This window comes from Rhinatrema bivittatum, chromosome 1, assembly GCF_901001135.1.
Source record: "Rhinatrema bivittatum chromosome 1, aRhiBiv1.1, whole genome shotgun sequence".
Lineage (NCBI taxonomy): Eukaryota > Metazoa > Chordata > Amphibia > Gymnophiona > Rhinatrematidae > Rhinatrema > Rhinatrema bivittatum.
In genome coordinates, this window is record NC_042615.1 from 720,904,949 (window position 1) to 720,920,453 (window position 15,505).

The 15,505-nt window shown below is 45.6% G+C and overlaps 1 protein-coding gene across 1 annotated transcript in view; it reads left to right on the forward strand.

The window, feature by feature from the left end:
* Nucleotides 1-15,505, forward strand: part of MIER3 (MIER family member 3) — a 131,290-nt gene that overhangs the window by 66,012 nt on the left and 49,773 nt on the right. The window contains 2 exon segments of the mRNA XM_029576834.1: nucleotides 7,375-7,460; nucleotides 7,576-7,648. Coding sequence (XP_029432694.1) covers nucleotides 7,375-7,460; nucleotides 7,576-7,648 — 159 coding nt within the window.

Here is a 15,505-nt window from a genome sequence, read left to right on the forward strand (position 1 = left end):
AAATTGTTTAATCTTTCCGTGATGGCCTAAGTTTCCCTTTAACCCCTTGATCATCTAACTGTTCAACTGACTCCATTGCAGGCTTTCTGCTTCGGATATATTTTTTAAAGTTTTTACTGTACGTTTTTGCCTCTATGGCCAACTTCTTTTCAAATTCTCTCTTAGCCTGTCTTATCAGTGTCTTACATTTAACTTGCCAACGCTTATGCTTTATCCTATTTTTGTCTGTTGGATCCTTCTTCCAAGTTTTGAATGAAGATTTTTGGCTAAAGTGGCCTCTTTCCTAGCATGTAGCCAGATGGACTCAGGACCAATGGGTGTTGTGTACTCCCGATAGCAGATGGGAGACCGAGTCAGATTTCAAAGCTGATGTCAGCCTACATATACCTCTGCAGGAAGCCTAGCTCGTCAGTATTTCTCTGTCTCCTAAGCAGATAGGGACACTACACACACTAGAAGAGTGTTAGAAATTTTAAACCAAAGAAGAAAGAAAACTTACCGCCACAAGATAAGCCCTGCTCTCCTGCGGTGATACCCAACAGTCCCTCCCCCAGTTGAGAATTCCTGAGGTGATTTCCGAGATCCTTCAGAGGCAAGCCTCTGTCCGGTAGCCGGCTCCCGGCATGAACTTAGCCCCCAGGGTGGCTGAGAGGCAGAGGGTGCACGGCGGTGAAGGTAACTCCCTCTCCCGCCGCAGCCGGAGACCGCTCGGCATGAAACCGGGAAACGCCGAGACCAGGTAAGGTAGAAACCTCTCTTAAAGTCTGCGGTCTCCGAGGCTCGATTTTCCGAATAGATTGTCCTTTCCGGCGTCTGTTAATTCGGGTTGAGCAGCCCCGTCTGGGTTAGACCCCAATCCGGTGCGAGGGTCCACACTCGTGGAGATCCTCCAGGGGGTGTCGCCATCTTGTCCACGTGGTCATCGGCACCATTTCCCCTCCTTGACTGCTGCATTGTCCGTTCAACTGAGCGGCGCACGCATAAACAGCCCGAGCGCACAAATTTTGCTGTGCGCACAGCGGCGCGCACATCTCAGCCAGGCGCACAACTTATAGCCTTCACGCACATCTTGAGCATCCTGCACGCACAACTAAGCCTCCCAGCACGCATACCAACGTGCACAGACGAGTTTTAAGCCACTCCACGTGCACAAATCATGGCACCGCTGGCCAAGAAAGCCAAGGGATAAGCCCTCTGCCCAGCCTGCCACCTGAGAGCTGTGCAACCCGAAGTGGCCTCCGCCCTATGCCAGCAGTGCGAAGAGGCCCAGGGGGAACTTAAGCAAGGCCCCCTACAGCCAGTAGAGGGATCCGGGTCCCACTAATGATAGTACCCCGGACCTCTGTATCTCCGACTCGGCACCTACACAGGAGGGTACCTCCGGGGCCTCCACCATAACCACGCCTGAATTCAATATGGACCCAGGGACCTTTTCCTGGGTGGAATTCTTCAAAGGGCTGCAAACCTTTGTCCAGGCGCAATCTGTACTGCCTGCGACACAGTCCCAGCCTCCACCAGAAGCACAAGACCTTCCAAGCACCTCTCGGACCTCTCGAGACGTGCCCCATCTAAGCAAGAGCCTCCCTTCAGGGGATACAGACACCTCGGGGGACGAGACTGACTCCCTGGAGGAAGGGGAAATCTCTCCAGGGATGGAACCATACCGAACCATGCTGCGATTCTTCTCCAAAGACAAGTTACCAGCTCTTGTGTCCCTGACCCTGAAGACGCCGGCCATTCCAGGCAGGAGTACCACAGCGGAACCAAAGACAAACCCCATTTTGGTATCCCTTTGTCAGGCCTCATGCTAGTTCCCAATGTTGCAGGCCATACAGCAACTGATTGACCTGGAATGGAACACCCCAGAGGCCAGCTTCAAAGGAGGACGGGCCTTAGAAGCCCTATACCCCCTGGAACCCAGGCCAAGGAACTCCTACGGTTCCCAAAAGTAGATGCCATGGTCTGCCTAATCTTAAAGCGCACGATCATCTCAGTCGAAGGAGGAGCAGCACTCAAAGATGCCCAGGACAGACGTCAGGAATCCATCCTGAAACAGTCCTTTGATGTAGCAGCTATGACCCTTCAGATTGCTTCCTGCTGTGCCATGGTGACACGTGCCTGCTTGCTTCTCTCCAGAGACGCAACCACGTCCGCTGAAACCTTGGAGCCGGCGATATCCTTCCTCACGGATGCGACCTCAGACCTAGTGCGCACCTCAGCCAGGGGTGTCTCCATAGTGGCAGCCAAAAGACAACTATGGCTCCGAAATTGGTCAGCCGACGTGACCTCGAAAGCGAACCTCATGAGAATGCCTTTTAAAGGATCCCTCTTGTTCGGAAGTGAATCGGAGAAGTTAGCCAACAAATGGGGGAATCTCCAGTACCTTGTCTACCGGAGGATAGGAACAAAAGAAACCAGTGCTCCTCCCCCCCCCCGAAGAACCAAGGGCAGAGGAGCCCAGCGCTTTAGACCGTACAAGAATACATACTACCAAGCACCTTGCCCTGCAGACAGGGCCAGTCCTTTCGGAACAGACACAACAAGAGGGGAGCAGGCCTCCGGTACAAGCTCTGGCCGCACCCCACAATGAGAATCAACAGACCCATCCACAGGAAGAAGTCATAGGGGGCAGACTTACCCTCTTTTACCAAAGATGGGTCGAGATAACGTCAGACAAGTGGATCCTAACCATTATTTGAGAGGGATACTATCTAGACTTCCACAGCATCCCTCCAGACAAATTTGTGAGATCACCGTGCCACTCCCTCTCCAAGAGGATGGCAGTGGAAACCACACTGACAAAGCTACTCAGCCTAAAGGCGATAACCCCGATACCCACGCACCAACAAAATACCGGTCACTACTCCATCTATTTTATCGTTCCCAAGAAGGAAGGAACATTCCTGCCCATCCTGGACCTCAAGACAGTCAATCACCTGAGGGTACCACACTTCCGCATGGAAACCCTACGCTCAGTCATAAGGGCAGTACAGCTGGGAGAATTCCTGACTTCACTGGATCTATCCAAAGCCTATCTCCACATCCCGGTCCATCACGACCATCAGCGCTTCCTACGCTTTGCGATACTGGACCATCATTACCAGTTCCAGGCGCTGCTCCTCGGACCTTCACCAGAATCATGGTGGTAGTGGCGGCAACACTGAGGAAAGTAGGAACCCTCGTACATCCTTATCTGGATGATTGGCTGATCAGGGCAAAATCTCCAGTGGAAAGTTACCAGGTGACCACCAGAGTCAAGAATCTACTGCAGAGTCTCGGGTGGGTTGTCAACACAACCAAGAGCTGCCTGCAGCCCTCCCAATCACTAGAGTACCTGGGAGTCTGGTTCGACACCAAGCAAGACAAGGTTGTCCTTCCCCCTCCAAGGAGAAGGAAACTGATGGGTCAGCTGCGAAAACTGTTGAACTATGCTCGCCCCAAGGTATGGGACTATCTCCAAGTCCTTGGGCTCATGACATCAACCCTAGAAGTCGTTCCATGGGCAAGGGCCCACATGCGCCCACTACAACATTCCCCACTGTCACGATGGAACCCAACGTCCCAGAACTACTCCATTCACCTCCAGCTATCGGCAGAGGTTCGGACCCAGCTCCAGTGGTGGCTACAGGAAGACATCTGAGCAAGGGAGTAAAACTATCCCCACCGAACTGGATCTTCCTCACCACAGATGGGAGCCCACTGCCAGGAACTGACGGCTCAGGGACAATGGGACAAGGAAGAGGCGGGATGGAACACAAACCGACTGGAAGCCCAAGCAGTCAGACTAGCCTGTCTACGATTCGCCACAGACTCCGGGGCGAGTCTGTCAGTCATGTCGGACAACGCCACAACAGTTGCCTACATCAACCGCCAGGGAGGAACCAGAAGCCAACAGATGTCCCTGGAAATAGGCCCCGTCATGGCGTGGGCGGAAACAAACCTGCAAGGGATCTCAGCTGCCCACATCGTGGGAAAAAACAATGTCTCTGCGGACTACCTCAGCAGAGAGGGCCTAGACCCTCTCTTTGTTAATATCATCTTTCGATTCAATTATCAGAGGCTTTGATTCCAACTCCAATTATATACTGGTACTACTCGATATCTCAGCCGCGTTTGATACGCTAAACCATGACATTTTACTTGCTACACTATCTCAGATTGGCATTACAGATCTTGCACTACAATGGTTCTCCTCCTTTTTAACCAACCGTAAACAAAGAATCACTGTCGGTCCCTATTATTCTGACTGGTACTCTACCAAGACAGGAGTACCACAAGGCTCCGCACTTTCAGCTTTTCTATTTAATCTTTACTTACTACCTCTCTGTCGCCTGCTTGCCGGACTAGACCTCAACTTCAAAATTTATGCAGACGATATACAATTCATCATACCTTTCACTTATTCCTGGTCAAAAACTTTTTCTTTATTACATTTATATCTATCCACAATAAAAACATGGCTTTCCCACAATAGACTCAAATTAAACACAAGTAAAACAGAATTAATCTACTTATCTACTGTACCCGATTCAGCTGACCGACCCCCACCAACTTTCACTTTCTAGAACCAACTCATCAATATAAAACCTCATGCAAAAAATCTAGGTGTAATGATATTCAAAACTGACAATGACCGATCATATATCCGAACTCGTAAAAAAATCTTTCTACAAAATATATATGATAAAGAAACTCAAACCACTCCTTCTTCCGAACGACTTTCGACTGATTACCCAGGCATTAATTCTATCTTCACTAGACTATTGTAACGCTCTCTATCTTGGTTTACCACAAGCAACTATACGACCTTTACAATTGATACAAAATACAGCCGCTCGCATGTTATACAATACACCCCGGACAGATCACATTACCCCAGTTCTACAACATCTGCACTGGCTACCAATTTCATACCGTATCACTTACAAAATTCTGTCTACTATACACAATCTACTCTACAATACTAATTCCATCTGGCTATGCTCACTACTACGAATTTACAGACCTTCTAGACAGCTCCGTTCTCTTGATAAATGCATTCTTGAAGTACCTACAGTAAAATCCGTAAGTTTAGCACTAACCCGTAAACGAGCATTCTCTGTTGCCGGTCCACTACTGTGGAACTCATTGCCTGAACATATCCGTCTGACAGCTATCCGTATAGAATTTAAGAAACTGTTAAAAACTCACCTCTTCACTCATGCATACAATATATATTAAGTTTATTACATTACATGACCTTGGTAATTTATTTGATTATTTTATGAATTTTAATGTGTTTGTATATGATTTTATGATCTGTTTGTTAATGTGTAACATTGCTTGTGTATGTAATAATATGTAAACCGCCTAGACAGATAGTCCCCTACCCATTGTGCGGTATATAAGAATCGTAAATAAATAAATAAATAAATAGACCCAGGGGAATGGACGCTGTCGACCACAGCCTTCCAGTTGATAGTAAACCGCTGGGGAAACCCAGCCATGGATCTACTGGCAACCCAGTCCAACACCCAAGTTCCCAAGTTCTTCAGCCGCAGACGAGAACCACAATCCTGGGGAATTGACGTCCTCATCCAGACCTGGCCACAGGAAGACCTGCTGTACGCTTTTCCCCCATGGCCACTACTGGGCGGGATCATCTGCAAGATAGAACACCACAGGGGACTAATACTTCTAGTGGCCCCGGACTGGCCAAGAAGGCCATGGTACGCAGACATGCGAAGACTTCTTGCGGGGAACCCTCTGTGCCTTCCTCCACACAGGGGCCTTCTCCGGCAAGGACCGATCCTCCACGAAGACCCGACTCGATTCTCTCTTACGGTCTGGCCCTTGAGAGGACTCGCCTGAAAAGAAGCATATACTCTAAGGCAGTTATTGATACCTTGCTCTGAGCACACAAGTTCTCCACATCACTAACTTACATTCGAATATGGAGAGTATTCGAAGCCTGGTGTGAGGACTGCGAGATCATATGAACATAAGAAATTGCCATGCTGGGTCAGACCAAGGGTCCATCAAGCCCAGCATCCTGTTTCCAACAGAGGCCAAACCAGGCCACAAGAACCTGGCAATTACCCAAACACTAAGAAGATCCCATGCTACTGATGCAATTAATAGCAGTGGCTATTCCCTAAGTAAACTTGATTAATAGCCGTTAATAGACTTCTCCTCCAAACCTTTTTTGAACCCAGCTACACTAACTGCACTAACCACATCCTCTGACAACAAATTTATTGTGCGTTGAGTGAAAAAGAATTTTCTCCGATTAGTCTTAAATGTTACTTGCTAACTTCATGGAATGCCCCCTAGTCCTCCTTCTATTATTTGAAAGTGTAAATAACCGATTCACATCTACTCGTTCAAGACCTCTCATGATCTTAAAGACCTCTATCATATCCCCCTTCAGCTGTCTCTTCTTCAAGCTTGAACAGCCCTAACCTCTTCAGCCTTTTCTCATAGGGGAGCTGTTCCATCCCATTTATCATTTTGGTTGCCCTTCTCTGTACCTTCTCCATCGCAACTATATCTTTTTTGAGATGCGGCGACCAGAATTGTACACAGTATTCAAGGTGCGGTCTCACCATGGAGCGATACAGAGGCATTATGACATTTTCCGTTTTATTAACCATTCCCTTCCTAATAATTCCTAACATTGTTTGCTTTTTTGACTGCTGCAGCATACTGAGCAGATGATTTTAAAGTATTATCCACTATGATGCCTAGATCTTTTTCCTGGGTGGTAGTTCCTAATATGGAACCTAATATCGTGTAACTACAGCAAGGGTTATTTTTCCCTATGTGCAACACCTTCACTTGTCCACATTAAATTTCATCTGCCATTTAGATGCACAATCTTCCACTCTTGCAAGGTCCTCCTGTAATGTCATATAGTTCAAAGTGGCTTTAGAATGAAGTTATCTGGATTCCACGTGGTTCCCAGCTTGATGCATTCCAGAAAGGGTCGCTGAATAAAGTAGTTGCAGTGACTAACTTGTAATCTGATTACTTTTTTCCCCTAAATAATGGATTGCAATAAGGGATCTAAACAAGCAATATGTTTAGGGACAAAAATTAATAAAATTACAAGAATTTTGCAGTTCAAGATGAAATAGAATTTTTTGTAGAATTTTAAAAATGCAATTATTTATTGAACTTTGAGGTATTCTGAACATACATTTTTCTTTCTGGCAAAACAGTTGCATTCTTTTTTGTATCGTATGTCTAAAATGAGAAAGATTTGTGCAATTCAGTTATCAAAAGTAAGGAAAGGTACAAATCCTGTGACTTTAACAGAACTTCTACTGCAACAGGTAGAATTCAAGACATAGCTAAACAAAATGAGTAACTTGTTTTTCCTTTTGAACTGTGAAGCAAACACTGCTTGTGATGGAGAGAGAGAGTCTGAGGGTGAAGATGTGGAGGCAGAGAATGGCAATTCATCTGAAGACTTGAGGAAGGTAATGCAAAGGTTTTATTTGCTATCTTGACAGTAATGTTATAGCAGTGTCAGAGCTTTGTGGTAAATACATTTTAAAATGAAAAAAATTTAGATACAACTTTTTTTCCCCACAGGAAATAATGGTTGGCAAGCTGTACCAGGCAGAAATCCCAGCCTGTCACGGAAAGTACATTCCTGATGAAATAGGTATGTTTACCTGACCATCCTTGCAGTATAGCATAGTAGGACTTAATATTTTATGTGAACATGTTTGTCTTATTTCTGGTTCAACACATGATTTACCTTTCATTGCAAAGGCTAACATGTATTCTCAAGTCTTGAAGCAATCTGTGATACAGGGTTCCTATTAAATGGATATTATAGTGGATGCATTCTGAAATGTTCATAGTTTGCTTGGCATTATAGGCTTGCGTGAGAGCTGCTCATGGATCTTTTCAGAAATTTCATTAGTCTGGTATAACTTTATTCCTTAGCCTTATTTTGAAAGGTGAACCCAATGTGTTTGCCTGAAATTGTATGAGAGAGCTCACAGGTCCATTAACCAAAGGCTAGGTAAGTATGCTGTTGGGCAAACACAATTAGTTGACCATGAATGATTCCTCATTAGTACAGTGAAAGTAGCTGTATTAAATCCCTTTGAAGCCCAGTACAAATACACCCTTGGATTAATTTCTAAGTGTAGAATATTCTCCCCCACCTCCTCCTTCAACCGCTTAAATTTTGTGCACTCCAAAAAGATTGTTGACAGAAATGTTCTGAGGCAGGGCTAAAGTTTTAGCCAGTGAAGTGCACAAGGGGGCCGATGCAATATTTCTGTGCAGAAAACCGGCACTCAGTGTTGAGCATCCGTTTTCCTAATGCGCACCCAGCTACCTCTCCTGGGTGCGCGATGCAATATTTAAATTAGGGGTCGTGCAAAAAAGGAGGCACTAGGGAAAATGTGTGTGTCCCTAGCACTCTTTATCAAGCGGGCTGGGAAAACGGACACTTAAACTACGAGCGTCCATTTTCTCCCACTACCGGCTTAGACATGCACAAGATACGCAGCCTGGACCATGTGTATTGAGCATCTAGAATTTGGTTTGTTTTTTTTTCAACTAAATCTGCTTTATTTGATTCCTTCTACTTAGTATCACTATGATACTATTAGGAGGAATCACAGAAAACAGGATTTTTCTTTTTTTTTTCAATGCGCCCTTGAGCATGGCATATCTTTACACCAGCCCCAGGCTGGCGTAAAATTTGCCGCGTTGCAATGGGTGCATTGGCTGCTCGGGAAACATTTTGCATTGCGGAGATTAGCTAATAGCTTCATCTACATGGAATTTACATGTGATGAGCGCTATTAGCTACATGGTGATTTGGATGCCATTTTTGGAAGTGCTAATCCCCGTATTGCATCGGGGTTTATGGATGCACATCCAATCATGTGTTAATCCGTGCGGTAGCCGCTGTGCATGGTATTGCATCAGCTCCATAGTTTGCACACTCTACCTAATGTTATGTGCACAAATCTAATCAGAAAATAGCAGTCCTGATTTTAAACGGGTAAAGTTATGTGCATAACATACCTGGTTAAGTTCTGCTGAATATCTGTGAAAAGTTATCTGCATCAAGTTATCTGCATCAGTTTACCTGGTTAAATTTTCCACTTACCAGCTCTCTGAATGATGACCTCAACATATTCAAATGCCCACTGAGTTGACCTCCCACTACTGGCTGCTGCTATAACTTAGTCATGACCAGTTCTCCTTAGCAAATGTTCAAAGGGTGGGAAGTATAGGGTTAGATTATCATTTAGGGGGAAGTCAGAGATTGAGACAGGAGGATCTGATTAGAAATAGAAGATCAAGGGAGCCAGTGAATGATGAGAGGGAGAGACATTTTTCTATTTTCCCAATTATAAGCAGGCTGAATTAGCCATGCTATTTGGGTGACGTCACCAACATGCTCTTACAGACATAGTCTTTTCCTCGATTAAAGTTTTGATCTGCTGCGCCTGCGCTACACTTTCCGCAAGTAGTGCATCACCGGTCTCTTCGTTTCGTTTTTTTCTGCGCTCAGGCATGGATGTGTTTCTTAGATTCTCCATTGTCTCTTCAATTCTCTCAGATTTTTTTTACTTTCGAGCTAGCGATCCCCAAACAGCACTTTTCAGTGCTAGCATGTCTTAAAAAAAAATCTGGGTTTAAGTATTGTCAGTCGCAGACAGTCATAATTAGTTATATCTGCCTCAGCCTGGACCATGACCAGGCGTTGTATAGACTGCGGCCGCATGTCTCTCCAAGGGCACAGAGAATGGTGAAAATAGCCAGTCTTCGAGACTGGGAAAGGGTTTTTTAAGCCTCTAGAAGTTATGCACCCTCACCAAGGTGCTCGGTCCATTCGTCCCCAGGACCGAAGTCTACTCCTCATGATGTGGCCATGAGGTCCTCATTGGTGGAACCAAAAGGTAAAAAAACAACCAGCTGCGACAGGGCCTGAAGTCACTGCGCACCTAAAAAGCCCAAATCGAAGCGTCCTGAAGCAAGTTAGTCGTCAGCACCATTGAAGGATCGACGCAAGGATAAAGTGTATGCATCCACTTCCAAAGGTCAAGATGCATCCAAAAAGGCATCGGAGAAGGAAATACACCGCTATTGCCATGTGGAATTGGCACAGACTTTAGCACGTAAGTCGACGCAAAAAGTCTTGCCACAAATTGCGCTGCACCCTACGGTGCATCAACGTGGACACATCGAAGCACAGCGCTGCTTCGACACATCGAAATAATTCATCGATACATACATCTTCCAGAGTGAAAGACCCAGTTGGGAGAACTGAATCAAGGCCTATCCAGAGTCCACATCAACACAAGCACAGATCTCCATCTCGCTCCACGCACAGTGTGGACCACTTACTGGATATATTATCACAACTCCCAGTTAAAGGATGCTTCTGAGTCACCTCTTCTGGAACAGAGATCCAGGCCTTACTCCAGCAACAGGCCATTCAGTTGGTGCCCATGCACCAAATCAACACAGGACACTACTCCCAATATTTTCTTATTCCAAAACGCTCAGGGGATCTCTGACCTATTCTGGATTTACTTCCCTAAACAAATACCTTCAGAAGGAGAAATTCAAGATGACATCCCTCAAGTTAGTTCTTCAGTTCACTCAGGAGAATGATTGGATGTGTTCGTTGTACCTAAAGGATACCTACACCCATATTCCGAAAAACCCCACTTGTTGGCGGTTCATGTGCTTCCAAGTGAATTCCAAGCATTACCAATACAAGGTTCTACCCTTTGGTCTATCCATGGCTCCCAGAGACTTCACCAAATATCTGGCTGTGGCTCACCTCAGGTGTCAGGGGATCCACCTGTTTCTTTATCTGGATGAATGGCTGATAGTTTCCCCTGACCAAATATCCCTATGTCAGCCAATAGAATCTACAGATTCTTGTCTGGAGTCTCTAGGATTCCTTATCAACTACGAGAAGTCTGTTCTCAAACCGACTCAGATTCTATAGTTCATAGGAGCCAGAGTAAACTCTGTCCAATGTTGTGCCTTCCTTCCCCAGGAGAGGATTGAGCGGATTCATAATTTGTGCACAGAGTTGCTCTACAGATTGAGGGTCACTGCCCACCAAATCTTGGTACTATTGGGTCATCTATGTAGTATCTCACACTCGCCTGCAGATGCGGTGCCTCCAGTAGGGCTTGAAATCACAATGGACCCAATATCTTCAACCAACGTGCACATAATAACTTTATCAAACTCCATGCAGAAGGACATTTGGTGGTTAGATCCGGAAGTCCTAACTGTAGGAGCACCTCTTCGAGACCCAGTCCACACCCTAGTCCTCCCCAGAGATGCTTCTACGCAGGGTTGGGAAGCGTACCTTCTCCATTACAAGACTGTCGGTGGTCACAAGACGAACTAGCTTACCAGATAAATCTCCTGGTACTCGGAGCCAGGAGATATGATATAGTGGCCTTTAAACATTTACTGCAAGGTCATGCCCTCATGATTCATACGGACAATCAAGTAGCCATGTTTTATATGAAAAAGCAGGGCGAATCAGGATCCTGGAACCTTTGCAGAGTGGCAGTTTGGATCTGAGAATGGGCCCTCAGCTCAATAACCTTGAGAGCCACATACTTAGCAGGAGTAGCGAATATGTTAGCCAACCGTCTCAGCAGAGTGTTTCAACTCATCAGTAGCAAACCAAATCTTTCTGCACTGGGGTTGACCTTGCATAGATCTCTTCACCACAGAGCAAAATCGGAAAGTACCTCAGTTCTGTTCAGTTTGTCCAAGCCAACTCAGAAGGATACAGAATGTCTTCCTGATGTCGTGGTCGAGGGGTCCTCTGTATGCATTTCCTCCAATTTCTCTCATCTCAAGAACAGTTAAGAAGATGATTCAGGACAGAGCTCGCATAATTCTCATACCGCCCGCATGGCTGAGACAGCCCTGGTTTACTTATCTGGTACAGTACTCCAAAAGCAATCCATTAGATCTTGCTCAGGACCCAGATCTCTTGACTCAGGAGGGGCTCCCTTCTTAATCCCCTACACTCCTCCCTCCACCTGATAGTCTTGGGGGAATTCTGCGCTACTGTGGAGCATAGAATTTGTGCAGAAAATGGCAGAGGAGACCCCAGTATGTTGCGAACAGAGCGCACAAAGATGAAGGCCCTGGTACACAGTTCGTGACGAAGATGAAGGCTCCTGTATGCCACGGGACGCGCTCTGCTCGCAGCGAAGGTGAAGGCCCCGGTGAGCATGAATGTGTGTGTGTGTGTGTGGAGAGAGGGGAAGGGGTGTGAGAGGAGAGGGGAGGATGGGAGGTGAGAGAGTCGGAGGGGGGGGGGATGCTTGAGTGTGGGTGCCAGAAGAAGCCTATATGAGGAGATTGTGAAGGAGTGTGTATGTGTGTGAGAGATTAGGAGCTGGTGTGTATGTCAGGGTGCTAGCCTGTGTGAAAGGGGTTGTGTATGTGTGAGACAGAGCCTGTGTGAAGGGGTGCATGAGAGAGAGACATAGGTAGCCTGTGTGAGGATGTATGTGTGAGAGAGAAAGGGAACGTGTATATGCGAATGCAAGAGAGAGGGATCCTATATGAGGGGATGTGTGTGTGTGAGAGAGAGGGAACCAGTATATGAGGGTGTGTGTGTGTATGTGTACTAGAGGGAGGGACAGAGGGAGCCTGTGTGAAGGGCAGTACTGAGAATGGGGTCAAACTCTGGGACTGGCGATAGAGTGGAAAGGATTGAGCCTAGAGGTGGAGAGGAGAGAAACTGGCAGGTGGAGGAGTTGGGGCCTGAGAGGGCAAAATGGCCAGGGGAGTAGAGAGAGCAAGTGGAAGGGACACTCTTACAGTGAATTTCTAGGGAAATTCTGCTCAAAATATTTAAAAATCTGCATCTCTAATAACTTTTTTCTGTATAAATTTAAAATATAATTACTTAAAGATTGTTATGTAAATTATTTTGACCAATATAAAGTTTGCAGAAGTTTAAGTTTTTGTGCACAGAATTTTAAATGTTTTTGTGCAAAATTCCCCCAGGAGTAATCTGACGGCCTGGATGTTGAACACAAGATCTTACAAGGCTTAACTCTTTCAGCAGCTATTCAGCAAAATGATCATAGCAGTGAGAAGGCCATTAACCAGTTATAACTACTCCTTCAAATGGAGAGAAGGTATGCCAAGTGGTGTCAAAGCCATGGCTTTTAGCACCTTTTCCTCAGCTCCCAGAGAAATCCTCAATTACTTGCTTCATCTCTCCGTTGGGCTTAGCAACATCATCACTCAGAGTCCACCTCTGTGCTATAGCTGCTTATCATGAGAGGGGCAACGATTCCTCGGTGGCGTCTCACCCCTTAGTATCTCATTTCATGAGAGGTCGCCTTAATCTTCAATCTCCAGTCCCCTGGGATTTGAATGTGGTCTTATCTGCTCAAATCTGTCTTATCTGCTCAAATCTGTCCTTTACCTTAGGCTACCCTAGCCACACCAAGTTCTACCTCCTTGTTATATGTAACTTCCGCTTCTTGTTAAATGGTTGATCAATGTTATCCCCCTGTTATATGTAAACCGATCTGATGTGAATTTTTTTCATTAAGGTCGGTATATAAAAGTGTTAAATAAATAAATAAAATAAATGAAGACTACCTTCGAATCACTACAATCTATGCATTTGAAATATCTCACTTGGAAAGTAGTTTTTCTCATAGCAATAACCTTGACCCGAAGACTAAGTGAACTACAAGCCTTAGTTCACTTCTCTTCCTACTTACAATTTTATCTTGACAAGGTAGTACTCAGCCATTAATCAAGACATATCACTACCTATTAGGGATGTGAATCATTTTTCTGACTATTTTAAATATCGTGTATGATATTTCAAAATTCGTCAGATTTCGGAGTCCCCCCCCCCCCGAAACAGATAGGAATCCCACGAATGGTTCCTGTGGTTTTCGTATCGTTTTGGGGGTAGGGGAGAAAGGGAAAACACAAAAAAAAAACAAACAACCCCAAACTCACCCCAACCCTTTAAATATAATTCTTGAGAATCCCCCATCCTGATGACCCCCCCCCCCCCACACACACACACACACTTTCTTAAAATACCTGGTGGTCCAGCGGGGGTCCCGGGAGCAGTCTCCGGCTCTCGGGCCATCAGCTGCCAGTAAACAAAATGGCGCCGATGGCCCTTTGCCCTTACCATGTGACGGGGGCTACCGGTGCCATTGGTCGGCCCCTGTCACATGGTAGGAGCAATGGATGGCCGGTGCCATCTTTAAACATGGCGGGGGGATTCTAAAGAATTAGATTTTAAGGGTCGGGGCTCGGGCGCAGCCGATTAAAACGCCACAAAACGGAACACTACGAATCGTGGGAACGAAAATTTCCCACGATCCATGTACGATTCCGATTCCGGCTACGATTCCGGACCTGATTCACATCCCTACTACCTATCTTCTTTCCTAAACCACATTAGAATAAAAGGGAATCTCTGCTCCATTCGCTGGGCTGTAAGAGAACAATAGCTTACTATAAATAAAGGACTCAGCCTCATTGGCAATCCTCGCAGATATTCATCTCATTGAACTCTAACTCATTGGGAGTAGCAGTTTCCGAAAGGACAGTATCCAATTGGATCACAGATTGTATTCAGTTCTGTCATAATTCAGCACAGGTGCCCTTGTCAGGTTCCGTTTCTGCTCATCAGGTGCGAGTGACAGCCTCCTCCACTGCACATCTACAAAATGTACCCATAGAAGATATCTGTAAAGCTGCTACTTGGTCATCAGTCCATACCTTTACTGCACACTACTGCCTAGACCAGTTAACAGCCTCAGATAGTGGGTTGAGACAAGCCAGAAAACCATGTCCACTGGGGAGTAAGAAAAAAAAAAAATACAAGTACCAATAAGAACAATGAGGCTGTTCACCTCTGTTCCATGCATTTTATTTTTTCCTTCAGCTTGGGACTCCCAAACCGCATGGCTAATTCAGCCTGCTTATCGACGGAAATAGGCAAGTTTGCTTACCATAAATAGTGTTTTCCGTAGACAGCAGGATGAATTAGCCATGCATATCCTCCCTCCTCCCTGGACATGCTTTTCTGCTCTTTCTAGTCACAGCGCTGACTTCTAGCTTTTATTAACTGAAAAGACCAGTGATGTGCTACGCATGGGAAGTGCCGCGCAGCAGATAAAAACTTTGTCATGGAGAAGAAAATGTCCAAGAGCGCGCCGTCGGTGATGTCATCCTGCTATCTATGGAAAATATTGCTTATGGTAAGCAAACTTGCCTTTACTTCTCTTTTCTGACCAAACCTGGTTTGAAAAGAGAATGGATCAGCACTGCCATGTTTCTGGTAGAGAAAAGATGCTAGCCAAACAGGCTTCAAGTGCAGTTTGCCAAACATTCTACTTAAGTAATAGAAAAATAGAATAGTTGGGGTTTTTTTTCCTCATGCATAACTGAGTAATCTAGGCTTCAAGAATATTTTAGCCTTAAAATGAATACATGTCCTCAGAAACTGATA